At 55.0% G+C, this 13,663-nt stretch overlaps 1 protein-coding gene across 1 annotated transcript; it reads right to left on the reverse strand.

Annotated features, from left to right (window-relative positions):
* Nucleotides 1-1,134: 1,134 nt before the first annotated feature.
* CALM3 (calmodulin 3) lies at nt 1,135-12,713 on the reverse strand. Its single transcript, XM_032797935.2, has 6 exons — nt 12,477-12,713; nt 6,474-6,504; nt 4,686-4,829; nt 4,048-4,154; nt 3,764-3,899; nt 1,135-2,446 (listed from the first exon to the last, which is right to left on the reverse strand). The coding sequence occupies exons 1-6, from the start codon at nt 12,477-12,479 to the stop codon at nt 2,418-2,420; spliced, it is 450 nt and encodes a 149-aa protein (XP_032653826.1). The 5' UTR covers nt 12,480-12,713; the 3' UTR covers nt 1,135-2,417.
* Between the last annotated feature and the right edge of the window lie 950 nt (nt 12,714-13,663).

Below are 13,663 nucleotides of genomic sequence, written 5' to 3' on the forward strand. Positions count from 1 at the left end.
ATGCTGGAGAGATGAAGCAGGAAGCTGTGGGCACTGAGTTTTGTGTCGGGTTACAGGTTAGGGGAATGTAGGGGGCTGGCAGGTTGTAGCACACACCTTGTAGCATCATTGAGGTTACCAAAAACCCTAGATGTGACAGGAGCACCCAGGGGTCCTGCAGCGAGCATAGGCCATCCCAGGGCCAGGTGCTGCCCGGTCCCCCCAGCAATCAGAGCTCAGGAGCAGCCGACATATGGTACAGAACAGCCCCATGTGTTCAACTCTAAATCAGCAAAGGGAAGCCAGAGGGAAACAGACACAGAAGTCACCCAGCAGCTCAGAGGGAGCTGAGCTTCGAGCCCCAGTCCAGAGGTCCCCGCTGCCTGCCTCATGTGACATCTTCTACATGGTGACACACACCAGAGCAGCGGTCTTCTAACTGGGGGAGGCGAGCTCTCGGCAGGGGGCACACAAGAAAAATCCTGAGGCAGACACCACATTTCATATACTGCCCAAGTCATCAAACTGGGGGGCATGTATTAAAGTTAAAGCAGTCATGCCAGGTGGGCTCAGGCCAGGGCCTGGCAGCTGGGCTCTGGGTGGGAGCACCAGTCCACCCCCCTGACTCACCTCAGGGGGCTACGCGGCGTGGCTGGGTTGGTAAGGTGCCACCAAAAATCGTAACTCAGAGACGTGCAAACATTCCTCCATGGCCTCCTGGGGAGGGTACATCCCACAATCTGCAAACTTCTAGAAGCCGTTGCTAAACGGAAGACACATCTAGCGGGAGCGCATGCACGGTTTGTGCCCCCCCCCAGGTGAAATCAGAGGTGACATACCCAGCCTAAGAAAAGAGAGGGACCTGTGGTCCAACAGCCCTTGTGGCTTCACCGAAACCTCCCACCAAGAGTTTCTATGGGAGTTAGAGGCGTAGAAAAAAGGAGCAAAGCATCGCTCCTGTTAGGCCTTAGCGGCTGTCCGCTTGAGATCTGCTTTCCTATCTCTCCAGCCGGCCAGGGAGTCTGCCGGGAACCAGAGCCAGCTAGGAAGGGAATTTCTGTGGCCAGGAGAAAAGCTGAATTAAAGCCAGGCCCCTCTCACTGAGGCACGATGAAGACAGGGTTTGGGGTGCGGTGGAGACAAGATTCAGCAGCGTCAGGTAGTCACTGTATTTTATTGGAAAACATTGATATAGTTTTATTTTCACAGCTTGAACTGAACACAACATCGCCCGCTTTCAGACAGCCTCGCTCCCACCAGCCCTGCGCCCCAGCTCTCACAACAGGCGTCCCCTCCCCCCGGTTCCGCTCACAGCCCCGGTTCCGCCACAGGGCACGCTCAAGCACCTGCTTTCCGGGGGGCCAAGCGGGAAAAAATGCGGCTGTTTTTTTTTCTGAGCGCCCCGCCCCCACCCCAAACTTTTACAAAATTAAAAATAAAGAGAAGCAAGTTGACGGCTCATGCTCTCCGCGGCGGGTTGGCCAGGCAAGGAGGAGGGGCTTAGCAACAAGAGCACAGACATCAAGAAAGCAAAGGCAGGTCATTAGGTAGAACAGGGGCCGCGCTGGTGATGCCCACCCAGCCACTGGCAGCTGGCGCTCGCCGCGGGTCTTCGCCAATCCCCTCCCGCCCGCTAGCGCTGGCCAGGCAGAAAGCAGCCATGCCTTGTGCAGAGCGGGGACTGGATGGGTTAGCACCAATATTTACACAGCAGCTTGGAGAGGTGGATGGTGCTTAGGAAACATCGCATGTACATTTACAGTTTGTACAGGGCTACGAGCAAGGAGAAACTAGTCCTGCTTTTAGGATCACGTGTCAAGAGCCAATTTCTTTTTAAGTTTTTTTTTTTTTGGGCTGTTAAACCCCCCTCTGCCCCCCTTTCCCCCCGGATGGCGCGACAAGGTCTCTGGAACCCACACTCCAGTCTCTGGGATCGTTCGCCGCCCCCTTTCTAAAAAAACAGACGAGACAAGAGGCTTCCCTTCCTCTTGTCGTTTCCAGGGGCGAGACGCTCTGAGGCCGCGGGGTGAATGCACAGACCCACAGTGCCAGATGCATGCAACATGGTTAAAGTTTGCTCTCGCCGCGGCGTGCTGGGACACCGGCCAGCTCCGTCCGCAGAACAAAGAACCCCCCAAAGGAACTAAAGATATCTGCAAGGCTGAGATTTCTTGGGGGGGGGCGGGGGGGTGGAGGGACGCGCTTGGTTAGGGCCAGAGAGATGGCTGGTGGAGAGGACGAGAAAGGGGAAGGGGAAGGAGGGACAGGGCACAATCATGCAGTTTGTGGGGCAAGTAAATTTTTTGTTGCTTAGTCAGATTTCTCCCCACAGCCGATTGGAGTTTGCTGAAAGAACCAGGTTACTTAAGTAGAGAGAGATGTGTGGACACAAAGTATTGAAGGAGAATGGGCATCGCCAGCCGCCCGTCCAGGAGCCTTCACTTTGCGTCATGCATCGTGCACGACTCTGCGAGAGAGAGAGAAGGGAGAGAGGGAGGAGATGCAGGGTACAGGATCAGCAAGCCAGGATCGCATCCCCACTCTGCCTTCCTCTCCAGGGTGTGTCCGTGAGCAACGACTGAGAAGTCATTCTCCGCTCTACTCTGCGCGGTTTAGGCCTCAACTGAGTATGTGTCCAGTTCTGGCACACATTTCAAGAAAGATGTGGATGAGAATTTGGAGAGGGTCCAGAGAAGAGCACAAGAATGATTAGGTCTAGAGAACAGGACCTATGAAGAAGGCGGAAAGAATTGGGTTTGTTTAGTTTTGGAAAAGAGAAGAGTGAGAGGGACATGATAGCAGTTTCAGGTATCTAAAAGGGGTGTCCAGGAGGAGTGGAGAAAACTTGTTCATCTTTAGCCTAAGGACACGAACAAGAAGCAATGGCGTTAAACTGCAGCAAGGGAGGTTTAGGTTGGACATTAGAAAAAGTTCCTACTGTCATGGTGGTTAAACACTGAATAAACTGGTGTAGGGAGGTTGTGGCATCTCCATCTCTGGAGATATTTAAGAGTAGGTTAGAGAAATGCCTATCAGGGATGGGCTAGACAGTATTTGGTCCTGCCATGAGGGCAGGGGCCCGGACTTGATGACCTCTCAAAGTCCCTTCCAGTCTTAGAATCTATGAATGGGGAGGAAAGGGTGGACTCAGCTACAGGAACAGCTTATTTACCTCATTCCCCAAAGGGCTCGGGAGACCATGTGCTCAGAGTTGTCTGAAAGTGGGGGATGGAGAGCTAAGCACTTCCCGGGTACGAGGGAACTAGGGTACCCCTCTCGGCCAGTCAGATCTCACAGCCCTTACACAGCACTTCAAAAAGGTCAACCTCGCCCCCATCATGGGGGTGGGGGCATAAGGAGGAGAAGTGACATGCTCAAGGTCACCCAGCAAGCCAGTGGCTGAGCTGGGACTGGCACCCAGCACTCCCAAGTTCCAGTTCAGTGCTCAGGTTCTCTGACACCTTCACTCAATGCAGAAATGCAGCCACGTCTAGGGTGGAACACGGCAGCTGGAACAGTTGTACAGCAGTGCCAGCAGCTGAGAGCTACAAGAGTCCTCTCATTCTGGACATGCATTTGCATGATAAGTTTGGGATCGCAGACCTCTTGAGGCATTTTTCAGCCAGCAGGACTGTACCATCCAGGGCCAGGTCAGGTCAATGGTGCTCAACTGCAGGGGACCGTTGGGTTGCCGGACCCTTGAGGACAATAGCCCTGGTGGCTGGTTATGTAGGACAGGTGAGGTGTAAAGGGTCAGGCATCTTAGCAGCCCTCTCCGACTCACCTTCATAATTGACCTGCCCTTCTCCGTCAATGTCAGCCTCTCGGATCATCTCATCTACCTCCTCGTCGGTCAGCTTCTCTCCCAGGTTCGTCATCACGTGGCGTAGCTCTGCAGCACTAATGTAGCCATTCCCATCCTGCGAGGCGGGGGCAACGGAGCGAGGATTTAGCTCAGTACAGGTGCTCCCCTTCCCCTCCACCCACCCACACACACCACAGATGTGGCAGCCCAGTGAGTCTGGCATCCACAACGCCCCGCCCCCCACCTCCCAGACAGGTGCTCACCTTATCAAAGACCCGGAATGCCTCTCTGATCTCTTCCTCGCTGTCCGTATCCTTCATCTTCCTCGCCATCATAGTCAGGAATTCTGGGAAGTCGATGGTGCCGTTCCCTGGAAAGGAAGTGCTGCCTTTGAGTGAAGGGGACTAGCGGGGGGCCGATTTGATGAGCTAGTGAAAAGCACCAGGGGATAAGGGAGAGGCTGTGCCAGGCCCGGCTTGGAGTCTGAAGGCCTGTTTGTTCGCAGAGCAGGCAGCACAGGCCACATGCTCTGGTGGGACCCACCCCTAAGAGCGGGACAGGAGTTCTGGGCCCATGGGCTGTTCAAGCAGGGGCCTCTCAGCTGAAGTGACTCGCTGTGGAACCGGACTGAGGTCCCAAGGAACAGCTGCAAGCAGCAGGCACCGGCCTTGGGGCAAGCTACCTCTGGAAGCCTGCCAGACCAGGGCAACGGGCACCCAGGAACAGCTGCCCCCACAGCACCACTGGGACAAGCCAGGATGCATGAGTCAGGCAGAGCACCTAGAATGCCTCATCCAGCACCTCAGGTGGTGGGATGGGTTTGTGCCTGGCCGCCAGCCCCTCCCATTCCGCTCCCCACCAGTCAGAGCGCCCTCGGCTGCTCAACACCCTTCCAGCTCACCATCTGCATCCACCTCGTTAATCATGTCCTGCAGCTCCGCTTCAGTGGGGTTCTGGCCCAGGGACCTCATCACCGTCCCCAGCTCCTTGGTGGTGATGGTGCCGTCCCCATCCTTGTCGAACAGGGAGAAAGCCTCCTTGAACTCTGCAGGAGGGAGAGACCCGCCGTCTGTCAGTGCTTCGGTTAACAAGGATTCTCCACAGCAGAGCTGCTGAGCCTGCTTCGGTGGCTAGCAGGGAGCAGCCGAGCGGCTCATGAGAGGCGCAGCAGAGCGGCTGTTCAGAGGCAAAATACCCAGCGTGCCTTAACCATGAATTCCCCACCCCCATCCCCTCACCACTGCTTTCCATGCCAAGTCTGACCCTAGAGTGAATCTGCATCGTCCCGCTGAGCCTCTGAAAGGAGAGTGAATGGTTGTGAGGGGCCCAGCTTGTGCGCTGGCTGCTGCCAGAGACGGGACGAGCTGGTCCCCTGGCTGGCGATTCCTATGCTGGTCAAGTTAGGCCACTTGAGGGGAGGTCACCAGCACTCCTCAGCCTATGGATGGTTAGAGAGCCTAATGCTAAAGGACTGACAAGAAGCTAAATTACAGCTATCAGCAGGGGCACCAGGGCACCAGCCAGCGGGGTAACCCGCTCTTGCAAGTGTCACCCTGGCGTTCCTGTGTCCAACCCGTTCCCCAGTCATCTCCCACAGACAGCCTCTTTGCTTGGTCCCATTCAGCTTTGAATTTTCCAACGAAATTAGCCAGGGATAATGCTGCCGCTAAACTCAAATGACCGGAGGCTGCGGTGGGCAAGCCCAGATGCCCCGGGCATAGGACAGCGATCAGAAACGTGGCCCATTGTAAGAGCTAAGCAGTCTCCGATGCCAGTCTGCAGGCTGCCAAAAACCCTAAGACATGCTTCTCTCCACGACCGCCACAAAGAGGGGGAACTGCAAAGCCGGCTACACACCAAGCCCAGGGAAACAGATGGTCATTAATGAAAGACTAGAACCAACCTTCCGTGCTACTCATAGCAGGGACAGGATTTTAATCAATCAGATTTTTAAGATGTCTTAAAGTGTTTAATAGGTTTCCAGGTAGCCGGGGGCATAGTCCTCCAGGTAGCGCTTGGTGGAGAATCTCATCTACTATCTGCGTATTCATGCCCCAGCCGCAGAACCCCTCTGTGCCTACCATCCTTAGCTCCACGTCACGAGGTGAACTCCAGGAGTGGGGCTCTAAATGCTGCAGCCATGAGCGCAAAGACTTGGCAGAATTACAGAGCACTGCTACACCTGAAAGTCCTACACACAGTGGAGAACCTAGCCTCCGCCCTGGAGCATGCTCGGTCCTGCATTGTGGGGAGCATGGCCCACCCCACTCCCCAAAAAGTCATCTTCATACCCCACTGGGCAGCATCTGCAGCAAGACTGGAGACTCCTCCCTTTCCCCTGCTCATCCACAGCACAGGTGGAAGGGGAGGAGAAAGGAAGGGGTCACTGCAGCTCGACTGATTCTGCACTGAAGTGGTGTGTTGGGAGCTGCTCACCCCACTTCATTCTACATGGGCTCCCCTGCGTTTAGACTGAACAGCTAAACACCCTGGATTGGTTCTTCCGGCCCTACACGCCCATGTCCCCAGTGGGTACGAGAGAGGAGAGCTGCACTTGGGGATGCTGTGGGTACTGGGTTCCCTTCCCATTCTTCTGAGCCCTGGGCTTGGGGGCGATCACCACAACACAGAGCCTTAGAGTGCCACGGTTACAGTAAACACTCAGCTGGGGGGGGGGGTTAGGACTCACCTGCTATCTGCTCCTCAGTCAGCTGGTCGGCCTAGAAGGAGCAGAGAGAAGTCAGTCACCGGGGCACGGAAACAGTCGGTTGTTACTACATCGAGAAGACAGCTCTTGGCAAAGGGGGCTGGATTGACAGGCCTCAGTGGTGCCCTCCTCTCTGATTCAGGTGGTGGCAACATAACCACCCCCTGCTTTGAGAGCACCACCTCTAGGATAATGGGAGGACAGCCCTAGCTCCCCACAGCCCAGCCATTCCTTCATCTCTGTTCCGGAAACCATGATCATCAGAGCCATTCCTGACAGGCTACTGTCTCCCAGGGCCAACGTACGCTGCCCCAACCCCTCAGCACTGAAGTCAAGGGGGCAGGTGCTACTCGAGGGTGGTAGCTGAACCCCCGCCGCTATCACAGCCAATACCGCCAGTGTATTTCCAGTTCCACTACAGACCGCACGAGCCTCTGGCCCCATGTGTGAGATGGAGCCAAGATGGGCTTCACAGGAGCCTTAGTTCAGTAGGGTTTATACCTGGGGTCGGCAACTTTTCAGAAGTGCTGTGCCGAGTCTTCTTTTATTCACTCTAATTTAAGGTTTCATGTGCTAGTCACACATTTTAACCTTTTTAGCAGGTCTCTTTCTATAAGTCTATAATATATTCACTAAACTATTGTTTTATGTAAAAGCAAATAAGGTTTTAAAAGTGTTTAAGAAGCTTCATTTTAAACTAAATTAAAATGCAGAACCCCTGGACCGGTGGCCAGGACCCCGGCAGAGCCAGTGCCACTGAAAAAATCAGCACGCGTGCCATCTTTGGCACAGGTGCCACAGGTTGCCTACCCCTGAGTTTCTAAGGAGCACTGAGTTGAGACATCAGGGAAGGGTAGCGTATTAACAGACAGCCTAGCTAAGCTTCCTGAGCCTGCAAGGATGCCACCAGTCCCAAGCACCCATGGGCTCTCCTCCAGAGACAACCATACCATGGCAGTAACGCCGGCAGTACACCCCTTTGCAGAGCCACACGTGCCCGCATCCAGACTAAGGAGGACACCAAAGCTGCTGGAGCCCTAAAACGTAGGGTTTGAAAAAAGCTCCTGACAAGACTGGGGGAATAGGATTTCAGCACACAGGCCTGTTCGGACCTCAAGCTTTGTCTGCAATTTTGGAAACTGCAGCACCCAGAGGCAACCGCATGAAAACGACTAGAAATGGCGAAATTAACGAGGCTCCATTGTGAATGCCATCTAATCCCTGGCACCAAGGAAGGGAGAACAGTGCAGTGCTTGTGGCCTTTCAGCACCAAGGGTGGAGCAGAGCAGCAATGAAGGTTTCATACTGCAGCCTATCACCATAGTATCCAGACATGTCAAATCAATAGCCAGAGGGAGGTCTCTAGTAGCCTCGTCCCCCTTGGGACAGCGATGCCCTGCTCCAGAGAACGGCTCACCGCAGAAAGCCCCAGGGTGGCGTTTGGGAAGCAGCACCCACTAGAAATGCAGCCAGCCAGGGTGGGAATCAAGACAATAGAGCACTTCTAAAATTGAGTGAAGGGAGGGTGCAAACCAGTATTTTTCCCAGCCATAGGGGATGATGGGGGGGGGTCAGCTCCCCACAGTGGGTCAGATGAGGGCAATCATGTTGAGGCAGAGAAGCAACTACAGGACCAAGTTGCTCCAATCTTTACCCAATTCCATCCACTTCTGGCACTGGCCTAAGCACATGCCAGGGGACTAGCACAGGGCATTGGACATTTTCATCTTTGCTCGTTAGCTTGGGGACTGTCACTCCCCAAAGTTAGATCGAATTCTGCAGCCACCCAAGCTTGAGCCGAATGCAGGATCAGGCCATGAGAACCCTCCAGGGAAGATACAGAGCAGCGATGGAGATTTCTGACATCAGGCGGGCATCGAGGGGGCAAAGGTATCTTCAACTGTGGGGTGAAATCGATGCCCATACAGTCACTAAAAATCCCAAGGCACTTTCCTTAAGAGACTGCATGCTAGCCCCAACATCCTGGCCCAATTCCAACCAGGCAGAGTTATTCAACCTCCCCAAACTCCCCTGCAATTTCAGTAGGAGAGAGTTCTCGTCTTTCTACTGCATAAGCATTGCTGAGGCTGTGATGAGACAGGCACATCTTGTAAGACACAGCTCAGATGAAAGGTGCTCCAGAAACATAGGTTGGAAAGGAAAGAGCAGTGAGCAAGGATTAATTCGTTAAGCAGGAATATCCACCAGTCAACTGAGAAAGGGAAAGGCAGCCACAGCTGAAGGCAGTTTGTAGGGGAGAAAACTCCTCCCCCACATGGCTTGGTGTGAATGAGAAGACTCCATCCATAGAGGTGGAAGGTCATTACACAGCTCCACAGTACTGGAAGCAGCACTCTGTCCTGCTGCAGCAGGGAGAGACTAGAGAATTTGGAGGGCTTTGGGGAAAGGAAGAGATCCTGCATCACCCCATCAGAGAAAAAAAAGGGCTGATCAGTCAACACTACTTCCGTAAACGGAAATCACGCCTCCCCAATCCTATTAGAATTCTTTGAGGGGGTCAACAAACAGGTAGACAAGAGTGATCCGGTAGATAGAGTCCATGTGGACTTTCAGAAAGTCTTTGACAAGGTCCCTCACCAAAGACTCTTAAACAAAGCAAGCTTTCATGGGATAAGAGGGAAGGGCCTCTCATGGTAACTGGCTAAAAGATATGAAACAAAGGGTAGGAAAAATGGTCTGTTTTCACAGTGGAGAGAGGGAATTCGTGGCATGCCCCAGATGGGTCTGTACTAGGACCTGTGCTGTTCACCATATTCATGAATGATTTGGAAAAAGGGATGAACAGTGAGGTGGCAAAGTTTGCAGATGATACAAAATTACTCAAAACAGTTAAGTCCAAAGCAGACTGCAACGAAACAAAGGGATCTAACAAAATGGCAGATAAATACAATGCTGACTAATGCAAAGTAATGCATATAAATGCACATAATTCCAACATTACGTACAAAATGATGGGATCTAAATTAGTTATCATCGCTCAAGAAAGATCTTGGAGTCATTGTGGCTAGTTCTCTGAAAACATCCACTCAGTGCGCAGCAGCAGTCAAAAAAGCGAACAGAATGTTAGGAACCATTAGGAACGGGACAGACAAGACAGTGAACATCACAGTATAAAGCCCTGGTACGCCCACACCTTGAACATCACTTGCAGTTCTGGTTGCCCCATCTCAAAAAAAAATATATAACTGGAAAAGGTACAGAAATGGGCAACAAAAATGATCTAAGTGTATGGAACAGCTTCCACGTGAGGAGAGATTGACTGGGACTATTCAGCTTGGAAGAGAGACGACCAAGGGGGATACGATACCGATATATAAAACAACTGGGGTGGAGAGAGTGACCAAGGAAGTGTTATTGACCCCTTCACATAACAAGGACTAGAGGTCACCCAATGAAATTAATAGGCATCAGGTTTAAAAACAAACAAAAGGAAGTGCTTCACACAAAGCACAGTCCACCTGTGGAACTTCTTGTCTTGGGATATTGTGAAGGCCAAAAGTATAACTGAGTTCAAAAAAGAATGAGATGAGTTAACGGAAGACAGGCCCATTAATGGCGGTTAGCCAGGATGCTCCGGGACACCACCACATGCTGTTCAGGTGGCCTTAAGCCTCTGACCGCCAGAAGCTGGGACTGCGTGACAGGGGATGGATCACTCAGTGATTGCCGGGTTCTGTTAATTCCCTCTGAAGCATCTGGCACTGGCCACTGTCAGACAGGATACTGGGCTAGATGGACCTTTGGTCTGACCCAGTATGGCCGTTCCTTTCACTGTTCTGATCCTGGCAGGGCCTGTAACCTCACAAGGCAAAAGACCAAAGCTCAACGTGGCACCAGGATCTGCCACCCAGCAGGAGCTCAGCATCCTAACCATCCTCCTCCCCAAGGAGGAGCCTCCATCTCTTGGACATGAAGTTTAACCTCCTCCTGGCATGCCCATCTGGGTGCTTGCTCAGTGGGTTTCCCTTCCAAGATCCTGTTCAGGTAGGAATTTCTCTCCTCTGCAGCTGAGCTCCACTCCTTACTCATGCTGAATCACCTACTGCAGCTTCCTGTTCTCCACTCAGCACTCCCACAGCCAACAAGTCTCCCCTCTCCTACGGGCTACCCACTGAGTTTCTTGTACCCTGCTCTGGACACCATCAGCGACAGGATTCTGGAGCCTCTGGTCTGATCCAGCCTGGCGAGCCCTAGGTTACCAAGTTCCTAAGCAGCCTCTCCAGCACACGCCAAGGTCACATTCCTTCAGGACGAGTTCCAGGGCGCTTCAACCAAAAACCTGGTCAGCTGCTCCCTGTAACTGACACTCCAGCTCCCAAAATCAGTGATTCTCTCTCCCACAACCCTTCAGGAGGCACCCTCCCCCTAACTTTGAAAACCCCAGCAAGGCCCTCCTGCACCCTCATACCACTCATCCTCAAATCCATCTCCATCCGACCACACCAGCCACACACCCCACCTCATCCCTCTCTCTAGCCATCACAGAACTCCCCAAAGTCATCTCCCACTCAGACTTTACTGCCAACCCCATGATCCTCCTCCCATCAGCTCTGGGAGTTCCTCCACCAACTCCCTAGCACATCTAACCCACACCAAGATGGTCCCACTCCACACACCTCAAAGTCCTGTCTCCCTCATAAACACTCACAATCTTTAGTTCCTATATCCCTAACCCCATTCCCTCAGAGCTCCTTCTCACCCCTCACTTACCTCCAAACCCACACATCTCCGATTACTCCAGGCCCTTCACTCCTCACCTTGCCTCCCATAACCTCAAGCCATCCTAGCCTCACACTCTCCAGCTAATCCCCCCCCAAAACCTCCAAATGCTTCCCCCTTGAGCCAAAGAGCTTCCACCAGGTCACTGCACCCCCACTACATCTCCAAGTTGCACAGATCCAGACAGACAGATCCCCTAAGCCTGTCACCCACACTTACCTATCAGGACCCCAGCCACCAACCCACCCTGTACAAACCCTTCTAAACTCCCTAGATCTTCCCCCTCCACACTCCTCACACTACAACCCTTTAGTCTCCTTGTGACACCCCTTAAGTGCTGCCGCCAACCTTCCCATGCCCCAACTCACCTGCCAGACTCTCCACACCCTCTGCCTAACATCCCTAATCTCTCTCCACACACCCGGCTTTCACAACACTCCCAACACACAGCCCACCCGGCCCCTCCTCCTCACACCCCAACCCCTCTCACTGTACCATCCAACTCCTAGCTCAACTGGCCCACCCCCAAGACACCCTCCCCTCCACCCACCTCGCAGACACAGCCTGAAACTACACACCAACCCCTCCACCCTGTCCGACACCCCCAACCTCCAAGCCGTACACACCAACAAGCCCCAGCTGCACCTCCACCCAGCAGTACACCCAACCCCCTCCTTCCAACCCGCCAGCCCCTCAACCCTAGGACCAGCCCCTCTAACACCCCCACTCAACCCAGCTCCCAACTCTACACCCCCCAGCCAGACAGCGCCCACCCGCTTGACACCCAGCCTTCAAACTAGAACCCCCCAACAGACAGCCCACCCCAGCCCCTTCTAACCCCCACCCCAACAGTCCCAAACCCTCCCACCAGGGCCCCCAAACCCCTCATCCCTGGCCTGGCACCTCTCTCTCCCTTGGCGCCTGCACCCCCTCCCAGCCCCACCCCCGAGCTCCGTGACTCCCTCCTGGAGCCTGCACCCCCCAGCCCCACCCTCTCGAGCCCGTGCACCCCCCCTTCCTGGAGGCCTCGCCCCCCAGCCCACCCCCGAGCCCTGCACCCCCCTTCTGGAGCCCTGCACCCCCCCTCCAGCCCACACCCCGAGCCCTTGCACCCCCCCTCCCTGGCCCTGCACCCCCCCTCCAGCCCCCCCCGAGCCTGCACCCCCTCCCTGGAGCCTCTGACCCCCCCTCTCCCCGAGCCCTGCACCCCCCTCCCCTCCTAGGCGCCTCCCTGCCCCCCCTCACCATGGCGGGGTCCGGCTCGCAGCGGCAGGAGGCTCCGGGCGGCGGCGGCGGCGGCGGCAGCAGCAGGTGGGGGAGGGAAGCTCCACCAGCACCAGCCGGGACTCGCTAACCGCTTCACCGTCACCCCCTCTCCGAGACCCCTCCGCCAGCCACTCGCGGCTCTGGCCCCGCCCCCAGGTCCGCCGCAGCAGGACGGGGAGCGGGAGGCGCCTGCAGTGGACGCCGGACGCAGCCGTCACGCCCCGTCCCGGGGACTATTTTCTCTCCCCGCGCAGGAACACATGCCAGTGTCGCGTCACCAATGTGTAGCGCCTTCCCGTTGGCCCGGAGGCGGAGGCTGGATGAGAGTGCGGCGCTGATTGGACGCTGCTCACCTGCAATGCGTAAAAATTGGACCGGGCCATGTTAGGGGGAGGGCGGGGGGACGGGGATGGAACCAAGCGAGGGAGGGGGATCACGGGACAGGCACAGCCAGACTAGGGTAGCTGGGGGGAGGAGAGGGCCATGGACACCCCCTTTCCCGGAATGGAACAGCCTCGAGAAGCCCACCCCAGCAGAAAGATGGACCAACCCAGGGGAGTGGGCGGACCCCCGGAGATCACGTGATACACAAGACCCTGCCCCTGATATAAAGCCACGCCCTTATGAACACATCTATAAGCACTCCCATTTTGCCACGCCCCTGGACTTTTGGCCACGCCCATTCATCTCTATTATATTAGCCACTTATGGCTAGGGTCTGGAATGGCCATAGTATCATAGGCCACGCCCCCAGCTCTCAGGACCACGCCCCATCAATTATGGCCACGCCCTCACTCCTATACCGCGCCCATATTATCATTGACCAAATCTCCTATTCTCAGGGTCACGCCTCCATCGTGTCTGGCCACGCCCCTATGCTAATACCGTGTGTATTATCATTGAACTATTTTGTGGGCCCCGCCCCCTGTGCTCAAGTCACAAGCCCTGGCTTTGTCCTCAGTCGCCTGGGTTCCAGAGTCTGCCCCCAGGACCAGGGTGGAGTGTCCATCCGCCCCATCCAACCCCTCTGGGACCCCTGCCCCATCCAGCCACCCCTTCTCCCTGTCCCCTGACTGTCCACAGAACTTCTGCCCCTGACTGCTGCCCGCCGCCCCCTGACCACCACCACCCCAAATTCCCCTGCCATCTATCCAACTTCCCTGCTC

Source organism: Chelonoidis abingdonii, chromosome 11, assembly GCF_003597395.2.
Source record: "Chelonoidis abingdonii isolate Lonesome George chromosome 11, CheloAbing_2.0, whole genome shotgun sequence".
NCBI classification, from domain to species: domain Eukaryota; kingdom Metazoa; phylum Chordata; order Testudines; family Testudinidae; genus Chelonoidis; species Chelonoidis abingdonii.